Source organism: Phalacrocorax aristotelis, chromosome Z (assembly GCF_949628215.1).
Source record: "Phalacrocorax aristotelis chromosome Z, bGulAri2.1, whole genome shotgun sequence".
NCBI classification, from domain to species: Eukaryota; Metazoa; Chordata; class Aves; order Suliformes; family Phalacrocoracidae; genus Phalacrocorax; species Phalacrocorax aristotelis.
In genome coordinates, this window is record NC_134311.1 from 31,255,804 (window position 1) to 31,268,314 (window position 12,511).

The 12,511-nt window shown below is 40.1% G+C and overlaps 1 protein-coding gene across 1 annotated transcript in view; it reads right to left on the minus strand.

The window, feature by feature from the left end:
- Positions 1–12,511, minus strand: part of FBN2 (fibrillin 2) — a 185,643-nt gene that overhangs the window by 118,072 nt on the left and 55,060 nt on the right. Inside the window, exon 7 of the mRNA XM_075078460.1 lies at positions 10,798–10,923. Coding sequence (XP_074934561.1) covers positions 10,798–10,923 — 126 coding nt within the window. The remainder of the gene's footprint in view (positions 1–10,797; positions 10,924–12,511) is intronic.

Here is a 12,511-nt window from a genome sequence, read left to right on the forward strand (position 1 = left end):
CTATTCAGCTCAGATTGAATAACTTATTACTGGTGTTTGCATACTGCAAATAATTTTGTTTGCCATTTAATGGAGGCTTTCCTTATACATTCAAGGGCTGTACTGCTTCAAGGCACAGAGTACGTGAGAGCAGTCTGGAATTTCCTCCAGATGACATATACTGAGTGCCATCTCTAGGAAGCACACAACAGCTACAATGCAATACCAAAACACACATCCTGCTTTTGAGCTGAAGGAAGGAGGATGCTACAGCAGCCAAGCATGACAGCTCTGGGCTTCTTTAACACAGAAATATTGCTCATCAGATCTGAGTGCTTTCTGGCCTTCTAATACTCCAACTGTAAGCAATAATCTATGCCAATCTCTTCAAATGCAACCAAATGTTGCATTTTTACTTTTTTTCTAGATATTTTTAATCCATTCAGATGTTTCTGCTAACTAAAAGCAGTGGTCTCATCTGAAAACTGAAACATTTTTGTATGTAAATACACATAAAGTGAGATGTCATAAAGCTGATGAACGAGCTGCTGTATGGAATAAGGGGATGCTAGGACACTTGGCACCAGGACTGAGAGCACCATGTGCTGCCCCAGCACAAACTGGAAGCAAAATGAGGAGCTGAGGCAATGAGAAGCAATGGGAGGAAGCAGTCTGACTGTATTGTTAGAGATGTGAAGCACAGCAGAGCAAACTGGAATGGAAGAAATACAAGTGGGAAGAACAGCATGAAGAATAAAGACTATGTTATGACCATTCAAACAAATGAGCCATTTTAAGTAACCACTTCATTCTACAACTGTGACAACCTTTAGACATATTCATATAATTTTGCTTTTAAGTGACCTTTGTACATCAGCTTTTCAAGTGGCTTTCGGTGAACGTGAACTGTGGCCTGGGTTTAATATGGGAGGCATTCTGAGAAAACAGGGGAAAACATGAGCCAACTTTCTAACTACCTTGAGATGAGTTATGTTTACCAGTTGGAATGATATGATACCACAAGTTTTGCATAATTTGATAGTAAAGGTAGTCATTAGTACAAGAATTTGGCTTAACTTGTTTGTAAAAATCTGGGATGCAGTATTAATTTGAATTAGCTTTCATACTGTGAAACAAAAATCAAAACAAAAAAATCAGACTGTTGAACCCAGACTGTCTCATGTCAAATAATGCAGGAGAAGCATCAGAGAAAGTGTATGACAGAGATTATCTTGTGATGACACTGTGAAGGTCTTCACAATCCTTGTGAGAAAGCCTTGTGACCCCTTAGACCATTCCTTGCACTTTTACACAGACCTATCATTTCCTTGGACCTGTCATTCTAGAAATTCTCTTGAGATGACTGACTACTTGAGAAGTAAACTTTAGCAGGTGTTACTTCTTTGGAGGCTTTTATGTGAGGCATACCTTGTTCCCTGCCTTGCTACACTCTCCACACTGAAAATTCAAAGAAAAGGAAGAGTGCCAAGAAGACCTGGTATGCACGGGGACTGTATTAAAAAGGTAACTCCCCACTGTGGGAAGGTCTACATATGAAGAACTCCCTTTAGATATGAATCTACAGAGGACGTTCAAGTACTGAAAGGAACATTAAATTCTGCCACAAGGTCACTAAGAACATGAAAACTGTTCTTTGTAAAGTGAAAATATGAGTTTAATAATCCCTTTCCCCTGGCATGCCATTTGGAGTATCATTGTAGAAAAGACAATTTATCTTACAGGTAATGTCTTCAAACTTCCTAACTAGTCCATACATATAAGTATCCTGTGGCCTTTGTTGTTTCTTTTGCACTATGAAGCAGAATCAGAGGAAGTGAAAGTTTTTTCTTTTTAATTAGGTTACTTAAGCATTTCCAAGGATGCAAAAAGTTTAAATTTTATGTTAAAATAGTTATGAAATGATGACAACTGTTCTCCACATTTTAGACTTCTGGTCAAGTATGTACAAAAGAAAGTGTCATTTTTGCTAAATCAAAACACTTCTAAGAAATAATGCTTTCACTTAAGGCTTCATAGTTACCCACTGCAGAGATTCCAGAATTCCAAATTATTATATAAATCACAACCAAATAATTGCCCAGGAAATATCTGAAATCTTGCATTAGTTTATTACATTAAAGACAGTATCAATAATGTGATGAACTGCTTACCATCTGATTTAATCCAATGAAATGAAACCACGTGCATAAATCAAAACAGAACCAGAACTGGCTGCATGCTTTCCTGAGATCTTTCATGCAGTACAGGTCTTTCACAAACCATAAGTCTTTTAAACATTAATACTGTCCTCTGTATACACACACAGCCTGTAACATCATGTCAGAAAGACGGGTAAGAAAATTGGACAAAATGAGGACTCTACAAGAGCTTACTTTTTCTGGAAGGTGACACCTTCCCAATGGCAGAGTCACTAGACGCTCAAGCACTGCTTGATGCTCAAGAAAAATGGATCTATAAAAATCTGACTACTAAAACCAACAGGCATTTGAAAATAGAAAGTTTCCCCTTTATTTTCACCCCGTTTGGCACAGGTACCTGCTACTTCAAAGGCAGTAATCTTAATTACAAGAACACAACAACTGATCTTCTACCATAAGAAACCAAATTCCAAACAAGTTGGCCATACAGTACAGAGTCCATTGAGGTAATGAGTAGGTGGAGTTTGTATCGCTGGTAAGTGGAAGACATAGGAAGGAAGTAGTTAGCCACTTCAGCAAAGCTGCAGGACGTACACCATCCTTCTCACCTGGCTACATGCATAGGAGTTTAACACTGACTAGAGCTCTTGTCCAAAAATGACAGGTTGCTGGGAAGGGAGGAAGTACCCTCCTGAAATCCAGGCAGCAACCAGAGTGGGAGGAAGATTCCACAATCTTCTCCATGTGGAGGAAAAACACTTTTTGTTTTCTTTTTAACCAACTAACACAGAGAACCCTTGTGGAAGAATAATTTCCTAACTTACTGGAGCAGTACCAAGTCAGTGGATTTTTTGTTTCATTAGTTTTTGAGCTAAATCTTTGTCTCTCCTTCCCCTACCTGGTTCTTGCATGTGGAATTCTTTCAACAAGATCTCCGTTACTGGAAATTCAGAGACTTTGCCTCAGGAAGAGCTATTTTTATGATGGCTGATTGGAAAAGTTACTCAATTTCCTCCCTTCCCCCCTCCAAATATATAAATTAATGGTCTCAGGGAAAATGCTCCAAAGATAGTAAGAGGAGATGCTGTCCTAAGGGTGAAAAAGACTGGTGGCGTGAATGGCTGCAGTTCCAACATTGCACACAAGATGAGAAAGACAGTCTCAATGTGAAAACCAATTTAAATGTGTGCATAAACTTTGCAGGTGTGAGTATTTACAGGTGAGCTTCTGCCAAAAAAACACAGCCTGGCTACCTGTCATCCAGAATTCATGACTTTTACTGCTACAGTAAGCAGGATTTTATGAATATCTGAATTAGAAGTACTAGAAAGGGGCTCTCAACTGCTGAACTCTGAAAAGGGTTCCCTGAAAATAGTTTTAGCCTATAGTAATACCTGGTGGTATCAAATCTGAAAAACATACAGTGTAATGAAATTAAACATTAAAGCAGGAAAACTAGAAATAGAACTGTTTCTTTTAAAAGGTTCTTTGCATTTTGGTGCCACATTTAAAAAAAAAAAGGAGTTAGCCTGTGTCATATAGTCCTAGCCCTTTTATGTCAATAGTACAACAACACACCTTTTTGGAAGAGCATCAGAGGCATCCTACCTCCTTGAGTACCTTTGACTGTAAAGGGTGTAATAATTAACTACATTTAGTGAAGGAGCATGATGTATTTTCAATTTGAGAAGAGTAAGTTGAACACATTTATCAGACCATTGAAGTACTAATAAGTAGTAGTCTACCTCTTATGTAAACCAGCAAGCACAACTGAAACTTATTTCTCAGTTTATTTATATACAATCCATCTCTGAACAACCCATATTTCCACTAATTCTGAAACATAACATCCTAAAAAATGAACAGAATTTCACTCCTAAAAAGACAATGAAAACTCAATATATCGAATATCACAACTTTCAGGCCAAAAAAGAGAAGGGTTTGGGGTTTTCTTTTGTTTACTTAAGACATCACATTCCAGATATCTGGAATTTGGTACAACCCCTGTAATGGCCTTTTCCAGTTTTTTTCAGCTCTGTACACATTCCTTGAATCCGTCCATGACTTGCCCAGTAGTGGAAGGAGTTGTCCTGACTACTATGGAAAGTCTATAAACCAGGAATATAGAAAAGCTTGTAAATAAAATCAGTAACATTGAACACTGAACTGGATTTAAAGGTCATATTTTCTCAGATAGCCTAATTTACCTAGTTACATTTCTACACATGAGGGCATACACACACAGTTACACATACAAGTTGTTCTCACTTGCTTTGGAAATCCTTTAAACCCTCTTTACTGATATACAATTGCATTAATTTCTGAAAGGTCTGTGTCAGTAAACTGTAATCTGAGGCTCGAAAGCTAAACATATGCCTTTTACTAATTTTTTTAAAAAAGAAACACAACAATATAATGCAAGCAAATAGCCTAGTAAAGCAATATTTATTGCTTAGCATAGTTCTAGCAAAATCCATTATGGCACAAAAAGCACAAAATTAACATTCCTACTTATTTCAACAATAGCTATTGTTTCCAGGAGGAACAACAGGGAAAAACAACCCTAACCCACAAAATTCATCTGGATTATTAAGGGCAAAGAATATAGCAGGGGATCTCAAATCCCTCCTCCTTAAGCAGAAGACTTGCTATTAAATAAAGAAGGTCTGAATAGTTAGTGTAAGATTCCAGCCTCTGCCTCTGAACACTGGAGCCTTGCCTGGTTACTGACTCCAAATTGGACTTGTCCTTCATAGCCAGCAAGTAATATTTGATCTGGTTTTCCATACTTAAAGAAGGGAAAAGAGTGAGCAGAATACTCCATACTACACCACTTCTACATAATGTTTTAAATGTAAGAACTTCATTAAAACAGCACAGTTTTTATTAAATAATTTCTCTGTACATAAATTCTAACTCATAGGAAGCCAATTCTTTATATCCTCCCCAATGGCCCAATCCATATATAAAAATGATGTAACTTCATTCAAATGGCCAGTCCCACTAACTGAAAGTGTAATTGTTTGAAGGACTGGCTGTAGTTTTATCCTATAAATCTCACACTGAGAGATTATGAACTCTCAAAATCTTTATTTAAAAAAAATAGCCTGAATAAAACTACAGCTTGCTTTCATTCTCTGCTCCATTCTTGGAATAATGCAAGCATAGTATTATGATGGCATCATTTTGGCATTACCAGTTTGGCTGTGAAGCATGAGGAAATGGACAAGTAACAGTTTCATTATGGTTTTTTTCCCAGAAAAAATGGTGCAAACTGGGCATTGCGGGTTGTTATCTTCACAATTCCCTGTGGAGAATTATGTGACTAGGGAAGTTATTGGGGAAACTGTGTACTAATTAGTACCTACCTTCTACCACAGACAAAAGTGGCAGGGGCTTAGAGGAAACAAAGCCAGAGCATATGACCTGTTCTGTAGTAGGCTGCCAACAATGCTGGAACTGAAACTCCATTGATTACTGAACTATGAAATAATAGCAAATATTTCAGACTGCAGATGATTTTCACTTCTGTTATGCACAGCCCCACAAGCATCAGAGATTTTTAAGTGGTATGTGTTAAAAATACATTCGCTTTTTCCTGTGGATACTATCAGGGAGAACTGTTGAATAACATTTTTAACAATTAAAGCAGAGCTTTAGACAGGTTAAAGAAGTAGAATGTGAAGAATGACTCAATTATCTCTGGGGTGCCATGTCACCACAGGACTTGTTTCTCAAGACCCAGGATAGTGTTCCGGGCAGTGGCGTGTGGGACTGAGTATGTTTCCAGCCAGCCAGTCGTTGTTTCCACCATTGTTAAGCATATGGCGCTTGCCTTGGTGGGTTTGTGGGAGTGTGATATAGTCAATTTGCCAGGCCTCCCCATATTTATAGTTCAACCATTGTCCCCCATACCATACAGGCTTTACCCGCTTCGCTTGCTTGATTGCAGCGCACATTTCATATGCATGGATAACCTGCGCAATAGCGTCCATGGTCAAGTCCACCCCTCAATCACGAGCCCATGTGTATGTTGCATCTCTTCCTCGATGGACTGAGGTATCATGGGCCCACCGAGCTAGAAATAGTTCGCCCTTATGTTGCCAGTCCAGATCCACCTCAGCCACTTCAATCTTAGTAGCCTCATCCACCTGCTGGTTGCATTGATGTTCTTCAGTGGCCCGACTCTTGGGTATGTGAGCATCTACATGACATACTTTTACAACCAGATCTTCTACCAAGGCAGCAATACCTAGCCACAGTGCAGAAACCCAGATGGGTTTGCCTCTGCACTGCCAGTTGCTCTGCTTCCATTGCTGCAACTACCTCCACAGAGCATTTGCTACCATCCATGAGTCACTTTTCCCATCCAGTGATGTCTAAGGCCAGCTGGATGGCCTTTACCTCTGCAAACTGGCTCAATTCACCTTCTCCTTCAGCAGTTTCTGCGACTGTCGTGTAGGACTCCATTCAGCAGCCCTCCATCTCTCGTTCTTCCCCACAAGACGACAGGACCCATCAGTGAACAGGGCATATTGCTTCTCATTTTCTGGCAGTTTGTTATACAGTGGGGCCTCTTCAGCATGTGTCATCTCCTCCTCTGGTGATATTCCAAAGTCTTTGCCTTTTGGCCTGTCCATGATCACTTCCAAGATTCCTGGGTGACTGCGGTTTCCTACTCGAGCCCACTGGGTGATCACTGCAACCCATTTACTCCATGTAGCATTAGTTGCATGGTGTGTAGAGGGGACCTTCCCTTTGAACATCCAGCCCAGCACCAGCAGTCGGGGTGCCAGGAGCAACTGTGCCTCAGTACCAACCACTTCTGAAGCAGCTCGAACCCCTTCATATCCTGCCAATATCTCTTTTTCAGTTGGAGTATAGCGGGCTTCAACCCTCTGTATCCCCGACTCCAAAACCCTAGGGGTCGACCTCGAGCCTCCCCTGGTGCTGTCTGCCAGAGGATCCAGGTAGGGACATTCTCCCCAGCTGCAGTGTAGAGCACATTCTTTACATCTTGTCCTGCCCGGACTGGTCCAAGGGCTACTGCATGAACTATTTCTCGTTTAATCTGTTCAAAGGCTTGTCGTTGCCCAGGGCCCCATTTGAAATCATTCTTCTTCTAGGTCACTTGATAGAGAGGGCTTACGATCAGACTGTAATTTGGAATATGCATTCTCCAAAAACCCACAACACCTAAAAAACCTTGTGGGTTTTTTTTTGCTAGTTGGTGGAGACATGGCTGCTATTTTGTTGATCACATCCATTGGAACCAGATGGCGTCCATCTTGCTATTTTATTTCTAAGAACTGGATCTCCTGTGTAGTTCCCTTGACTTTATTTTAGTTTACAGCAAATCCAGCTTTCAGAAGGATTTGGACTCTTTTCTTCCCTTTCTCAAAAACAAGTGGGTCTTACTGATGACTCCTTGGCTCTCCAGTCGGTGAATGAGCTCATGGATGGGAATCGGGGAGTCTCAGCTGGTGCGATATTGCCGCCAGTGCACTGTTGTGGTTGCAGTTGGCACCTGTTGTTCTTTGACCTTCAGCAACCCCACAACAGAAGGGTCCTTCAAGAGACCAGGCAAGGTAGAGAACTGTTTAATTCCCTCTGCCTCCAAGGCAGCTATACCAAAAACCCACCTGTACCCTTCTGGGTCTTTGAAATACCCTCTCCTGAGGTAGCCTGTGCCAAGGATGCACGGAGCCTCTGGGCCAGTCACAATGTGGTGCTTTTGCCACTCATTTCTGGTTAGGCTCATGTTGGCCTCCAATACAGTTAGCTCTTGGGATCTCTCTGTTGCTTCAGCAATATAGATGGGTCTGCCCCTATATAGCTTGATGGCATTAAGGTGCACTGTGCGCCGGTGTCCACTAAAGCTTTATACTCCTGTGAGTCAGATGTGCCAGGCCATCGGATCCACACAGCCCAGTAAATGTGTTTGTCCCTTTCCTCCACTTGGCTGGAGGCAGGGCCCCTCTAGTCTGGTTGTAGTATTCTTGTACTTCTTGTAAATGTGAACCAAAAGTCCCTCTGTAAGACCAGAAATAAAACCAGCACTTCTACTCCTCTGTCTGAGGACCTGCTCACTGGAAACTGGAGCAGCAATTTTCCTGGAAGAATCCCCCCGAGTGATTGTCCTTCCTTGCAACTCATGTACCCATGCTTCTAGGGCTGAGGTAGATTTTCCATCCCACTTCCTCCTGTCCCCTCCATGGTCACACAGGTAAAACCACAGAGTGGCCCACAGTGTGTATCCTTTCTCTTGAGCAAAGGGACACTTACTCCTAATGGCTAGCTTACTAGCAGTAGCTAGAAAGATACTGGTCCATACAGGTGGGGAGTAGGACATACCCTTTTTGAGCGGCTGAACCTTCTGGGACACTTTCCTCAAAGCTGAGACAAGGGAGGAAGAGATATTTGCTTTGTAATCCTGGAGTCTGATAGCCACATCCCCCACCATTGGTGCTTCTTCATCTTTCCAGGCCAGTACCTCCAATGAGTTTGCATGCGACAATGGTGAGCTTCACACAAACTTTCACCACATGGGTCATGTGCACCAGACTTCATCTGGATCTTTGGGGGACTATTCATTGTCCAGGTCACTATAAATCACCTCAAGCATGGCTAATTCCCTCAGCTGCTGGACACCTTTCTCTATGGTGGTCTATTTTCCTGACCCAGAGTCCCAGAGCCCACCATCAGTGTTGAAGACTGAGGCAATGAAACCATTAAATGTCTCTGCCTTGTCTATCTCCCTGTTTGTGAGGTGACCATTCTCATCAAGCAACAGGCCAATGTTATTTCTGGCTTGCCTTTTGCCATTAATGTATTTTAAAAAGCCCTTCTTATTGTCCCTCACAGTACTGGACAGCTTTAACTATAATTGAGCTTTGGCAACATGTTATTTCCTCACTGCAGTGGCAAACAGCATCCCTGTAGTCCTCCCATGTGGCCTGACCTTGCTTGCACTGGCCATATACTTTCTTCTTTCTTCTTCTTTCTAGAAAATCCCTGTTCAGCCAAACCAGCCTTCTGCCTCATCTGCCTGACTTCCTACTCTTTGGAATTGCCTGCTCCCGCATTCTTAGGAGGTGGTACTTAAACTTAAAGCTTACACTTGGTGCCTTCTGGTTTCTCCCTCGATCCTGCAGAAGGCTGTGGAGATGGTGCCATACCGTTCCATTGCGTTACAACGCTTCTACTGTTCTGTCTTCAAGGTGTGGAGAAATTCTTTTTCCCAGTGTCTCAGCAAGGCTCCTGGTGTTCCCTTCTAAAATGGCTCAAATGGACCTGCTCTCCCTGTGAATGTGATTGCTCCCTGCAGAGCCCTAAACCTCTGTGCATATGCTGGGTACCTATCAGCACACTCTTGCATACAGTTAGGTAGGTAGACATGTGCACATGCAAGACACATACACAAGCTGCTTCTACTTCTCCTCAACAGTGGTAGGAAAAGCTCTGTTTCTATGGTTGCAGGTCTATTTCTTGCAAACTATTTCTTGGAAGGTTTCAACAAGATATAGCAAGATTTCCCCTAGAAAAACTCATGACAAGAATGTCATTGTGTGCTGAGCAGAAATTGGAACTAGTCAACATTAAAAAAACAGAAAAGGGTGGAGGACAGGACCACAGAAAAATACCTTTGGATTTTTTTTTTTTACTTTTTGAGATTACTTGCCACAACACCATATGCAACATTTTCACTTATAAAATGTTATTTTCAAACTGATTGTATTACTCAATTTTCCTGTGAATTCTCAACTGTAGGCAAAACTAAGGAAAACTCTGAAATAACTTCCAAAACTGGCTACAAACCATGTATTTGTTTGTAACTGAAGACTGAGTATAATGTAATTTGGTAACATACTTAAATTGCAGCCTAACCACAAGCCAAAGCCTTTATCAAGCAGTCCTCTTATCTGTGTAACTTTAATGTGAAGGTACCCATTGGTTGGGATGAAGTTTGAGAGTTCTGATTTCTTTTGAAGGCCTGGCAACTTTACTCAAATCAGTGAAGTCTTCATCAAACCCACAAAAGCTCAACAATATTCTACCACTTTAAACTATACAGAAATGCTGCTCTTAATTATATCAACATGTTTACCGAATAAACATGATCTATGTTTATTAAACTACGCTTATTAAATGTCTATTTGATTTTTCATCTAAAAAAGGACATTTCCTATGTATTTTTCACTTTCCCAGGCTCTTCAACACAAAATGCACCTAGCAGCAATTTCTTACATCCATTACCAAAACTGCCACATTTGCTTTTCACGCTGCAGTCAGTAGGCTGAAAAACCTATCTGTACTAGAATATTTTGGACATTTTTGAGAAAACAAACAAAATCCTAATAACTCAGTTATATGGTGCTCACAGATGCACTCTTTATCAATACTTCTAAATTCTGAAACACGATGAACATCACCTTTATCCACACAAGTCAGACAGGAAAAAACATCTAATGCAAAATATGAAGAGCAAAGTAAAAACAGATGATGCTGTGAAGAAGAAACAGAAAGCACAGTACAAGGATGTTAGGTGTGTTCAGATGAGACACTGCAACTATTCAGAATCTTTTCTTCTATTACTAAAGCACTCTAATGCCTTACACTTAACGACTTTTTAGGTATGTTCTCTGACAACATCACTCACCATCACATTTTTGAGTTGCCTCATTCTGTTTGTGGCCAGCAGGACACTTGCACTCGTAGGAACCTACTGTATTCATGCAGTTTCCTCCTTGACAGACTCCAGGAATAGCCTGGCATTCATCAACATCTACAAAGAGAAAAAAGTATTACTTGACATAAGGTACAAAATTTCATCATGGCTTTTGCTGATACAGAGAGCTCTGAAATTATTCTTTAAAATAACCACAGGAAACCCCAGCACATTTCTCCACTTCAGCATCAATATAAGGTATGGCAATAACAGCAGTCACATGACCCAGACCTCCATGTGTGTTATATTCAATCCCATATAATTTAATATAATTGGAATGGGATATTCCATATCCCATACACTCAGATTGTCCCTTATATGTGGCCATTACAAAACACAGAGTCTTATTTTGAAAGGATCTCTACCTGTACACACGGGCTACCATCCTGTCCATCTTAATTAGATATGATAATTCTTGCAAGATATACTTCCTGGACAGAAGTCAAACTACTCAAGTCAATAGAAAACAGGTGCTATTCAGCCAGTATAAGTTGTATGGCAAATGACCTGCATAACTTCATTTACTGAAGTAATAAGTAGGACTAGAATTTCATAGATTTCTTTAGGCTGGACTGTCAACGTTAAATATTTGCTTTCAGAAAATTTATTGCCATTTTCACTCTATATCTTACTTTCAGTAACTTCCTGTTGTATCTTATGTGCTATTTCCAGTTCAAATTATGTTGGGATTTTTGTTCCCCACTCTCATTTGTTTACACATAAAACATCCTGTATTTCTGTAGGTTTTTATACAAAACTATCACATGACTCAATATGTAAGTCTGAAGAGGCAGTTAAAATAATACCAAGGATCATAGAAGCCTTTATGAAATAACCAGTGCTAAACAGACTGAAATTCTTTGTACACAAGGAGGAGCGTAGGCTCCAGACTAGTGCATACATGTTATACATATACGTATTTTATGTGGGTATTTAGCTTTTCAGTAGCTCTTTTTAGAAGTTCAGTTAATCTATAGTTATCAGAGAGTTTAGAATTAAGCAACCTTACTAATTCCTTCACAACAGAATTTTACATGCATGCAAATGTTCATAGAAGAGAGAAGGCTTGGAAGTTTTCTCCCAAAACCTGAAGAAACGCTTCTCTGAGATTTCAGGTAATATTTCTAGTAAAACAGTTTTCCCTTTCACACAAGAGGCAAAAACCAACTGATTTTTTTACTTCTCCACACCGTGAAATAAATGAAAGTGTCCTTTGTAGGTTTTAGAAAAGGGAGCCACATGGCTTCCTGTGAGTTTCTTCTGTGCAGAGTTCAATTTCATACTATTTTCTCTTCTGGGATTACAATTAAGCATGGAACTCAATTATAGCATTAAAGCAATACACTGCCTATTTTTAAAAAAACAATTTTATTTCACTTCTTTCTCCATTATGACTAAAACACCTATTCAAGATTACTATATTTTTAAAGCATTTAGCAAAAATATTTTTCATCTATTTTTCTCCAGATTTTCATTAGCACTAAATGAACAAAGAATTTTAACCATTACCCTATTTTCCATCTTCATACAGTTTTCCTTTTAGCTTGCATGCATTATTAAATGAAGCACCTGGTAAACTTTATTTAAGATGCAGAAGAAAGCACCTCTTTCCTCTTCACATTTTCTTTCTCTCTACCTTTTCCCT